The 12,351-nt window shown below is 38.4% G+C and overlaps 1 protein-coding gene across 1 annotated transcript in view; it reads left to right on the top strand.

The window, feature by feature from the left end:
• The first annotated feature begins 3,530 nt into the window (after positions 1 to 3,530).
• ZNF804A (zinc finger protein 804A) overlaps positions 3,531 to 12,351 on the top strand; it is a 244,311-nt gene continuing 235,490 nt past the window's right edge. Inside the window, exon 1 of the mRNA XM_074364006.1 lies at positions 3,531 to 4,089. Coding sequence (XP_074220107.1) covers positions 3,979 to 4,089 — 111 coding nt within the window. The 5' untranslated portion in view covers positions 3,531 to 3,978. The remainder of the gene's footprint in view (positions 4,090 to 12,351) is intronic.

Here is a 12,351-nt window from a genome sequence, read left to right on the forward strand (position 1 = left end):
TAATTTTTTTCAGCTGGTAAGTTGGCAATTAAACACAGGTGTTTGATAATTATTCCATAAAATACTTAAATTTTTTTATGATTAAGAAATATCGATTCTGCATGTTTATAATAGCAGTTAGATGTTTAACCTAATATAAATTCTCTATGGCTTTGAAAGGGAAATCTTTTGTTGTTGTTGTTGTTTGTTTTTTAAATCTTTTATTTTTTAAATTAAGAGTAGCATTGTTCTATAGAAATAATCCATGTCAAAATGATTACTAGTCACAGAAATCAGAAATGTTTGAAACAATGGGAATAGACCAGAATATCAAGGAGATTGCTACATAATAGGAAATTTGAAGATGGCTCTTATGTACTTTCTTTGCAGCATGACAAAAGGAAAGACATGGGACCAGCACAATGGAAGGGCATAGCAATTTACTACTATTTACTGATTTTAATTTATTGCCACAGAAAGGTATGTTTTCTCCCTGCAATGATGGGGAAGTCCTGATTTCCTGTTGGACTTTTCTCTTCATTTTTAGCAAAATTCAAATGAAAAAATTCTCTCCTACTTTAATAGAAGAATTCCATTGTGTCTAGCAGTTGTTTGTTATAATTAGAAACCAGAATGCACACAGTGGTGGCTCATTTTTCTCTTGAATTTTAAGGTTGAAGTAATGAAGCAACAGAGCTATAATGGCAAAGCCATAATGAGTAGCATTTAATGTGATTAGTGGTTTTATTTAAATGACCATTATAGATATGGCTACTCTATTGAAATGAAGGTAAACAAAAGGAATCTGCCCTCTCTTCCGAAATACATCTGTGCAAGTTCCAGGAATAGGTACAGAATCTTGCTGATTATATTCAGGATTAGGTAATGTTGAGACAGATTACCTCCTGTGTAGAAACTCAATGAAGATAAATTTTATGTAAAAAGCTACATCCCTTTTAAACTGTCAACATCCTTCATGTATTAGCAACAAATTTATCGTGTGTTTACTACCATTTGTCCATCGACTTAGATGTGACAGTCAAAAGCCACCCCATCATATCATCAAGCTTGTAAATGCCAACGGTACACTATTCTGACAGTAAAGTGAACCTTTTCAGAGATTACTTCACTAAAGTTTATTTTTTAGGATACACAGGGTATCATATACAGGTATATGTGTCATATAAATGGTATATAATATATATAAACTTTGCCACTAGAAACACAGTATGGCATTCTCTGCAGATAATATTCTGTTCCAGGGAAAACTCATGTAACTGTGGTTCCTGTTTCCTTAACTGGAAACTGAACTTCATGATATAGATACAGATCTGAACATCAGAAGTATTTTGAGAGAAAAATATTGCAAAAAACCTAGCTTAGATTATTATGACTTGCACACACATGAAAACTACATGATCTGATTCTTTCACATATGGGGCAACTTCCATTTCCTTAGGAGATTCCTTGGTTTGTTTCAGTAATAATGAGATTTTTATCTCCTGTTTAATAACTGCCAGGACCCACAATTTCAAAAGACATAATGAAAAGCATACAGGTTGTTAGTTGCTCCCAAAGTGATGTGTAGAGAATGCCTACATCCTCAAAATATAAATTAAAAATGATTTTAATGAAAGGAGCCAAAATGGATTAAATTTGCACACAATATTTGCTGGAGATCACATAAATTTTTTTTCTAATAGGACTGTGTTCATACTGAATTCTAACAAATTATTAGGTGATCTGTTCCACAGAGTATAGAAGTTTTGTAAATTCTTGCTTTCTCTTTCTCCCAAGACTTCCAGACTCCCCCAAGTGGATATCTGAGAAATTTAAGCCAAGTACCTCTAAATAACTCTTACACTTCATAATGAGCTTTGATCAATCCACATCAACTTTTTTTTCCTTTGTTTGAATTCAAGCATGACACATGGAGAATTTCCCTCAGATGAAGCTAGCATTCCCCTCTTATACGCTTGTAAGTTATAAATTACTCACATGACTATTGCCTCTCTTATAAATACTCTTCTCTCTCTCCTCTTCCCTTTTCAAAGGGTGAAATCAAACTGGCAGATTCATTTAAGGACTATACTGTGGTTTGCAGAGCCACTGCGATATAAAATCATATATATGGGTCACCCAGAATGGAATGTCTTGAGATCTTGACCTTCAAATAAACAAGATCACCACAGTTTATATCAAAGTGCAGGATGCTCTGACACAGGAGCATCAGAATGCCTGGAATCTGCTTTAACCAATTAAGCCATTCAAGGCAAGAGGAAAATAAAGCCTTCAGTAAATCCATTGAAGGCACCATCTCCCAGCCTCCCACTGCCTGTATCGATCCTTTTAAGTGCCGACTAGTGAGTCGTATATATACCTGATGGGATGCTCTCACCTAACCACCTCCGAGGAGTTAAACTTACACAAAGAATCAACTGGGTGAAAGGGAGGACGGGAGGGCACATTCAGGCCGGTGTCTGCCTTGGCCCCTTAAAAACCAGCGTGATGGTTTCTCTTCAGGGACTGCAGCAGACCCCATCCCCTACTTTCCTAGGAACCCATTTGTTCCTTTGCGGGAGATTTTCCATTCAGGTCGCTTCTAGGGCGAACGCTTTTGTTCGCTACCACTCTATAGTAGGAAAAGAACTGAAGAAAAAATGCAAAGCAAGCTCGTGGCAGCAGCTTCTTTGCGGCAAAGCACCCCTTTTTGTTCAGCTTTGGCAATTTAGAAAGAACCCTAGGTTCTCTGGGGACGTGGGTGAGGGGAACTCAGGGTCGAGGAACACATAAACCAAGATCCGTGTTTTTACCTTGTATCCCCTTCCACTCGTATCACCGTAACTACCCCTCCCCGTCCCTCCTCCCCTAACTATCAACACAAACACACGATTTCTACAAATGGGTGGTGGTGGAGGTGGTAGTGGGTGGGGGGACATTTTTTTTCTAAGATTCTGAACAGGATCCAGCCTCCATGCTAAAAAAAAAAACACATTACAAACAAATAAAATCAAATAAGCCAAACCCACCGAGTAGCAACTATCTCAAGAGAGAAGCAGCTGCTGACACCTGCCTGGATACGCTGCAGTTGGAAGCAGTTGGCTTTTGGTACTGAATTATTAATTTATTTATACCCCCTCCTCCCCTCCCCCTTTCCCGACTGCTAGGGAAGAATTCTCCGTGTCTCTACATCTTCCCCTCCGCCCCCACCTTATAGGAGTCTCCCACTTCTCTGTCGCGGGCCGCTCTGCCGCCCGCCCGCCCGCGGTGGCCGTCGCGTCCCTGGCCCTCTGCAGCCGCCGCGCTGCGCGAGGGGCGTCCCGCTTGCCGCGCGCTCCCACTCGCGCCCGGACCTGCGCGGCCGTGGGTCCCGGCGGCGGCGGCGGCGGCGGCGGGGAGGGGGGGCGGGTGACAGATGTACTCCTCTGACAGCTCTCAGTATCAGCCCAGTGGCTCCCTGCCATTGGCTCAGTGCAATGGACCGGCAACGCCGCTCAATATAATAACACTCATGCCTGCCAGCACCAGCAACTCCAAGTGCCGGCGCCGAGCGTGGGGAATGCTGCCGCCGCCGCCGCCGCCGCCGCCGCTGCCGCTCGGGCGGTTCCCGCTGCCCGGCTCCGCTCGGCCGCGCCGCGGGCACTGACTCGCGCCCCGCTCGGCGCTGCTTGACCGGCCCCTCCCAGCCCGGGATCCTCCCGCGAGGCACGTCGCCCCAGGGCGAATTAGGAGAGAAACGGAGCCCGAGAGGGAGAGCGCGGCGAGCATGCGGAGGCGGAGGAACCTCGGCGCGCGCGGCAGAGGCGTGTAGCGCGCCTGTCTCCGGAGGGCGTGCGAGAGAGGCGCCGGGCGGTTCGCCCTCCCGGCGGCGGCGGCGGCGGCGGCGGCGGCGACGGCGGCGGGTCCCCAGCCCACCCTCCGCGGGCTCCGGCGCGCTGCGGCTGCGGGCGCGGGGTGCATGGAAGCGGCGGCTGCGGCGGAGGAGGCGGCGGCTGCCCCATGGAGTGTTACTACATTGTCATCAGCTCCACGCATCTCAGCAACGGACACTTTCGCAACATCAAGGGAGTTTTCCGGGGTCCTCTCAGCAAGAACGGGAACAAAACTCTGGTAATCGCTTCTGTTTGCGTCTCTGTCTCTCTGCTGCTTAAGAAGGCATTTGGAGGATTGAGGTTTCTGTGAGATTTTTGAGGTGTCGCAATTCAGTTTGGTTTACAGTATATTCATTTATTTATCTTGTGGGCAGGAGGTGAGAATTAGGTGAAGAAAAAGGGAGGAATCTGAGGGAAGCTGTGATGCATGGCTTTGGTTGACACTTAGACAACGCTCGGGACTCTCCACCTCACTCCGTAATGGTGAAAATTACCACAGCTTCTCCTTATTTGAAGCAAAATGTGTCAACAGGGCCTGTTTTTAAGAAAGAAAAATAAAAGAGCACCCTAACCCCAAGTGACCCATAGCATCTTTCGGTCTAGGAAGCTGAAGGTGAATGAGGGTGTGGGTGCCTCTCATGGAGGCAGGGAGCCATGTGACTGGTGGCGCGGGGCAAGTGGCGGGATTGAGTGATGGTCTCAGAAGGAGTTTGTGTTCCGGCTGTCTCCGGAAGGACTGGCAGCAAACTTCTCTAGTGAGAAGTTGTCAGCACAGAGCTTAACAGAGTGACTCCAGAACGTCATGCCGTCAACTTTTAAGCTATTCATTCGAAAGAGGTTGGAGACAAGTGTGAAGGGTGAGCGTTCTGACACAATCAGAGCCACAAGGAAATATGCTAGACAGACATGTTCCTGGGAGGTTCTCACCGGACCACAGAGCTTCTCTTTCAGCATTCTAGTAGGAAAAGGACCCTTGATGGATAAGAGATGTGCTGAGCATTGAGATAGTACAGGGTGATAGCGCTTACTTTTTCTTTCAAATTCCTTTAGCTACAAAACCTTCCTGCAGAACTGGCTGTCTTGGTATCTCCTGCGAAGTATACACTCCAATAAAAAAAAGAAGTAGAGGAAGGCTCATTAGGCTAAGTACTGCAAAAAGAGTAGAGCCAGAGTAAGGCGATAATATGCAAATGTATGCCTCACTAAAGTCTGGGTCTATTAGCAAGCAGCACCGCCTCCCGCCTCCTTTTTTATAAGGTGAGTACTTAGCCCTGAATAGGTAGGGTAGGCGTTTAAGGACAGACTAAATTAGTCCAAAAGTACAGTATTCTTAATCTACTTTTCTTTATATATCTAGTAAAATGATTCTACATAAATTAAAAAAAAATGTGATGTTGCATGTGTTTTTCAAGAATGAAAAGTTCTCATCTGAAATTTTAAGTGAATTCTGACATTGATGTGATGCATTTAATATTTTTTTTCCCTTGAATCTCTTGGATACACTCCTCTCAGCTCTTTTAAGACTCAAAGAAGCAGGGTTAGTTTATTGCTTTTATTATTGTTCTGGATAAGATTGTTTATTGTTGTTGAAAGTGAAAATACTCTTCTGTGGTCTTCTTTAGTGGAGTGCTATACAGAGCAGTAAGCAAAGGCTAAGTGAATTATGAAAGTTATTCTGGCTAGACTTAGAGAACTCCATTACATGTGAAGACAATATTTTTGGGGGAGGGATTTCATTTTGAAAAAAGTAAGCACTGGTTTGTTTTTTAATTCAAGTTTCACTTGTGGAAAAAGGCAAACTTATTGAACACGATCTCATCTCCATAGTTACAGTGATGATGTAGGTGATCAAACCATGAAGTAAAGTTCATAAAAAAAAATTTATTTGCCAGATCTCAACTTGTTAAAATTCTGTTAATTGCGATTCTTAAGTTAACCTTGGGCTTCTATCAAAAGCTGAACTTACTTATGCTGATTTGTTTGTTGTCGGTCTGAAGTTGATTAGTTCTTTATCACTCATTGACAACAGCTAGGTTAAAGTGTGGATTTGCCAGTTTAATCTTCAAATTAAAATAGGTGTTAAAAAGCAGCCACCTAAATGTGATGAATACACCTAAATATATGCACATGTCCGAAGCAACACACTGGGATAAAAAAAAGCTTAGAAATAGCTCCTGCCTTATTTCCCTTGGTTATAGTAAAAGGACTTAAAGAGACTTCATAGTTAATCCTTCAGGGTTGTGTTTATAAACTGCCCAAGTTTGTGTTTCCTGTGTAAGAGATTTACACTGCCTGAAATTACATAGATTTTCATATATGGTTCCCCTATATTTGAAACTATTACTTTCGAGTAATATATGTCATATATTTGTCTTCTGTGTCTTTCGATGGTTTTGTTTTTGAAGAGGGTGAGATTTATGCCTGTCTTTAAATTCAGAAAAGATTCAAAATATATTCATAAACGAATTTTTTTATTAAAGAACTTCCTATACTTACCTAAAAATGTATCTTTTATAGCACATAGGATGCTATGAGGACTAAAGATAAGCTAAAGCTTCTTACTATAAGCTAAAAACAGAAAACTGAACCTGTAACTTCTCAGAAATAGCAACCTTAATAAGAAACACAAATATTATTTTCAAAATGTATATATGCTACATTTTGAATATTTTGAAGCAAGAATTTATGGTTGTCACATTTTTAACCCCAGTTCTGTAGAGTAATAATTATAAGATCTTTTTTAGTTTCTTTTCTATTTGATTTTGACATATTTTGAAGTTTTGCCTTTAAAAACATCACATTCTGCATTTTGGAATATGTATTAAAATAATTTTAATAGTATCTTATTCTTTTTTTTTTATTATTTCAGGAAGGCGTAACTTAAAACATAAAACCCATTCAGGGAAGAGGTACTTTGGATTTTCCAAAGAGATTCCAATTATTTTCAGTCACTAGATAACTAATGGATATTTCGAACATTTGAAAAATTCATATTTTTAAAACATGATTTTATAGTCTTTAAAAATTATTGAACTGATTTAAGATAGCCTATATCTGCTAATTCAGTGTTCTTTCATGAATTAGAAGTTACCTATAAAGTTACTTACAGAATAAAACTCAGTTTTTAGTGACATTAACAACTTTATTCCTAAATCCAGAATGTAATTCTGTCACTCATATTGAGGAGATTATCAAAATGTCCAGGCCTTCCCATAGGTCATATTGTGTCATTTACACAATGAAATTTTAAGAAATACTTAAAGACTAAGCCTGTTGTTAATCTTGACCCTACTTTTGAGCTTTTAAATTTGTTCCTCTTCACAATTTTAACGGAAAATATACAAATTTCCATTTTGCAAGGTCCTACAAGAAAAGAGAAAGGTCACTCTATTTGTCATGATTTCTATTATAATTAGCATCATATCTATGATATAGCTTTAATACCATGGAATAAGAAATAAGCTAATATTTTATTAGTGCTCCAAAATATATCTGAATAAGTTATATGATTTAATGACAATGAATGAAGTTTATCATCCATATATTCTCATTGTTTTTCCTTAGATTATTCCAAACCATCATTGCATTGTGTATGCAGTTGTTTTTTGGATAAAGACATTTTGTTATACTTATGTTTTGCAATTGATCCACAGTTTTTTTGCCCTAATTATATATTTTAAAACTTTTAATACAAATATTATTACATATATTTAATACATAATTTAAATATATATTTAATCACTTTTAATACAGAATTTGGAGTTTGTCTGTGGAACTTTGGAAATCATTATTAATTTGTTTATTACATTCTGGTAATACAATTGGTCAGCATTTTTGTATTCCACAAGAGCATTTTGTCTGTTCTATAACTATGAAATTCAAAAATAATGAGTACTGGTTTTGAGGTCATACACTGGGTCAATATTATAATGCAGATTTCCTGACTAGACATATTTCCTTTATAATTGATGCACTAAATTAGGGAAGCCATAGAAATTGGCATGATAATATTCATACTGATGAAATGATGGTATTGATTTCATCTATTGTGTGAAGGCATTATTTGAAGGCACTCTACTTTTCCACTTGCCTTTGGGCATGGAGAAAGAGTGCCAGACTCACAGAATAATTTGAATTCAAATTTATTTTATTTATCATCCTCCAATATGCAGCCATGAGTAGTTTTTGTCCTGCCTAAGCCTTGTTTTTGAAGGCTGTCCTCCGTTTCCAAAATACTAAGTACCAGGTTTGGCAAGAAAAGTTGTGTTGATTTACTAATCAGCTCTCAACATATTTGTTATTTAGTTCATTCAGATTTATCAAGATGCTTTAATTGCAAAGCACTATTCTAAGCCGCACAGGCTCTGTGCTAAGTATCATGTACTAAATATTGTGCATTAAGATATATTCATGGATGCTCCTGTTCATTTAGAATGTTTTGAAAAAATATTCATGTATTTTGACAAGTTTGCAAGTTCCTTGTCACTCAAGACATTTTCATATGTATGCATTTTGAACAGTATGAAAAAATTCTGGATTTTTTCCTTGTGTATAGGAACTCACTAAAATTAGGTAGGCCTTTGAAATATACTATGTGGACTTTTGTTCTAATTATCATAATCTAATATAACATTATTATTCATGTTATTCCCTTACACATTTCTATGTCTCCTACAGAATATAATTTAAAAAGCTTCTTCACTCACTAAAACCCATTTATGTGGCACATTTAAGATTGCACATAAGACTAAAGAAGCCAATTGTTGAATTAGTGCTGCTGAAATGTTATTGTTGGATTAATATCCTCTAGAAAGGTCAGGGGTGAGGTTTTGGGTGAGTAATATATTACCAAGCTTCCCTGCTTTATAAGCTTGCTCACATAATTAGTAAGTTATATATTTCTCCAAGTTTCTCTTGAACACATTCAGTATTGAAGACTACCTTGTGTCTCACTTTTCTGAACTTAAGGTGTCATACATTCTTTGCTATACTTGTTTTTCACTCTGGCAAAACTTTACAACATTTGCATTTTCAGTGCACATTATTGGAGTAAGGAAAGTAACTTAAGGTTGAAATATTGACATTATGAACTGCTCAAAAACGTAAGCGATGTTTTAAGGCAAATGTTGTCAAGTAATACCCATGATTCTAACATGTCTTTTTTAGTTCATCGATTATTTAACATATTTTTGATAGCTGAAATTCAAATAGTGACATACTGTCTTTTCTGTGTTTCTCAGTTATGTACCCAGTATGTTCCAGTTTATTGATGACTGTGATTACGTGAATGACAAGAGCCTGGGGACCACTAGTCCAAAGGTTTCATATAGTTGTGCTCAGGGCCAAATTCAGGCTGCCGAAGTAGTTTAGTGTGCACTGTGTTTTAAAGTATTTGGGCTTAAATGCCATTCAAAGAGAAAAACACTTTATAGTTTGCTACTGTCTGTACTGTTTTTTACTGTTATGTAAGTTTTCACTTATTTATATTACCTTCCTGACCAGTGAAGGCACTTGAATTTTCTACCTCTTGTTTAGTCTGAGAACCAAATTTTACACACAGGAAGACAGAAACATTTTCATCATTCTACATGTGCCCTTCATGGTGCCAACTTTTAGACAGACAGTAGTCTTCCAAAAAGTTTTTGGCATATTCGTGTGTTTCTATACTGTTTACTGTTTTTCGGTTGAACTGCTTAACAGTATTCTCCAGGTCACATAGCTAAGAATACTATCATAATAAAGAAATGTGGATTTGAAGATGATGCATTTTTTCATTTTAAAATTGCACACTTTCGCTCAGACCACGGGTGTTTGTGGTAATTTTTTGCTGTTTTTGTTCTTTTTAAAAATTAATTTTGAATGTAGTTTTATTCTTTATACTTTTGGTAAACATGTTTAGTTCATGTAACATTTAGAAAACAGTTTTGTGAAAGTATTATGCACACGAGAAATCATACTTTTTAATAATTGGAATCATAATACAGTGTTGAGATAATTTTCTCCAGGGACCCTGTTTAACTGAGATATTACTATTGAAGGCAATTGTTGTTTATTAGGAGTTTGAGTAATCTTTCCAGAGGGGAAAAAACATAGCAGTTTTAATCTGTGGTATACTGCCACCAAAAATTCATTAAGAAATTATTTATACTTATTCATCACTTTTTATATTGCTAGCTACAAATTAATAATTGTATTAATTCTATTCCCTAAAAATCTTAGCCTGAAACCATTTGATCTGTTTTATCTCATTCTAAATTATCCTCTGCCTCTGAGAAAATTCTTATCGTACATAAAATATTGTGATGGTGTTTTCAACTATAAGATTTCATTAATTTTATAAATGTATTACAGTACATTTCCTAGCACAGTCTAAGATAAAGTGGGGTAATAAATAATTAAAACTCAGTCCTAGTTGTCAAAATAACGAAGTCCATTACCTGATGTAGTACTCTGGACTCTTTCATAATGGCTTGGCACCATTAGAAGAAAGTTATATACTTTTCTAAATGTTAGTACATTTAACGTATTAAATGTTTATGATGACAATGCCATATTCAAATGATAAGAAAACACTTTTTACTTAAGTAGCTTTAGAAAAATGAGCTCTGCTGAGTGTGCTGACTAGTTTTACATATCAACCAGAATAGTCGCCAGTTATTTAAACAAACACTAATCTAGTTGCTGTGGAGGTATTTTGTAGGTATAGTTAATGTTTCTAATCAGTCAACTTCAAGTAAAGGAGATTACCCTCTATAATATGGCTGGGTCTCATGCAATCAGTTGAAAGGCTGTAAGAGCAAATACTTGAGTTCTCCTGGTGAGGAAGAAATTCTGCCTCAAGACTGCAGCATCAAATCCTTCTCTGAGTTTCCAGCCTACTCGCCTGCCCTGCTGAAGCCCAACTGAGTCGATTCCCAGCTCCTTAAAATAAAGCTCTCTCCTTCTCTTTTCCTCCCTGTCTCCCTCTGCCTCCCTCTCCTCCATCTCCGTATGTTCCCCCCCGCCCCGCCCCATTCTCTCTCCATCTCTCCTCTTGGTTCTGTTTATCTGGAGAGCCTCAGTTGACACCCTAAGGATCAGTTATTACATCTCTTTTACAATAAAACAGCTCAATATTTGAAATATAAATCATATCCAATTCCAATTGGATTTAATTGGAAACAGGTGAAATTGACATCATTAAACTATTCAGGTTTAAAAATTGATAGAACTTAATGTGGAATGGTTCCGTTGTTTTATAAAGGAATGTATAATAACTTTATTGTAATATTTGTCTGGACTACCTTGTCTCTCGATCAATCCCCCTCCTCCTCCCAAAAAGCTTTAATAAAACTGTAAAATATAAGAAGCCTTATCTGTTCAGTTCCAATGGCTAATCATACATGCATTTATTGTATTTGAAGAAAATTAGACTGTCCTTAAATGAGAGGAAATATTTTTAAACTTAGTATCAAAAGTGTTCGTTTTGATAGCCTACATTTAAGAAAATTTAGAGTGGCTGTGTAAAATGAAGATTTTATGTTTTTTATGAAGAACATACAGAATGATGTCAGTAACCACTAGCCAAAACCCACCAGGAACACAGCTCTAGTCGAACCAAGTTGGACATATTGGTACTTGGTGGAACAAGATGAACTGTACATCATGGGGGACCTTGATGCATCTCCTGAAGACGAATTAGGGAGAGTTCTATAGGATTTGGGATTCTGTAAGGTGATTTTGTGTAGAGTTTCTTAACACATTGTTTTATTCTGGATTGTCCTGTGAGGAAGAAGGGCCAGTTCTCTGATTGGCTGACTTACTGCTTTTTGTGTAGGAGACGAGGAATGGAGTGGGGTCAAGCCACAGTTGGGGAAGAAGCAGCTTTTGCTCATGTTGGCTGGCAGATGGGAGGTTTGGTAACAACAGTGTTTTTGTTTTTGTCTGTGCTCAAACATGATTGCACAGTGGTCTTGTTTTCTCCTACTTCCATTGTGCTCTTAGATGACCTCTTCTGATGTTAGTGGACTGGGAGACTGTTCATGTTTGATAACAGAACACCACACATTACTTTTAGATCCAGACAAGCTCCTAGCTGACACTTCGTAGGGGCTGCTTTTTTCTTTCTCAGGTATGGCATGAGAACAGATGGTTGCAAATGAGAGGGAGGCAGGACCATCACAGAAGAGAATTTCCAGGGAAGGAGATCGAAAGCCAGGAAGTTTTAGGGATGAGGGAGGGAAGGAGAATGGAGGACATGTGCCCTGCACAGGCACGTTAATATGTGGACTTGGGGAGATAAAAGTCACCCATCCCTTGAGAGAGTTACGGGGGAAGGAGTTTTCAAGAGAGAAAAACTTCAGTTGGAGTAAAATGGTGTAGTGAAATGCCAGCAAAAAGTCTAAAGCTATAGAGATTTCATTGATATGGGACAATTCTGAATTCAGGACACAGTCCAAGTGTATTAGGACATGTAGAAATACAGAGAATTGTGTCATAAGAGGATGTGACATAATCATAT

The sequence above is a fragment of the Camelus bactrianus genome, chromosome 5 (assembly GCF_048773025.1).
Source record: "Camelus bactrianus isolate YW-2024 breed Bactrian camel chromosome 5, ASM4877302v1, whole genome shotgun sequence".
NCBI classification, from domain to species: Eukaryota; Metazoa; Chordata; class Mammalia; order Artiodactyla; family Camelidae; genus Camelus; species Camelus bactrianus.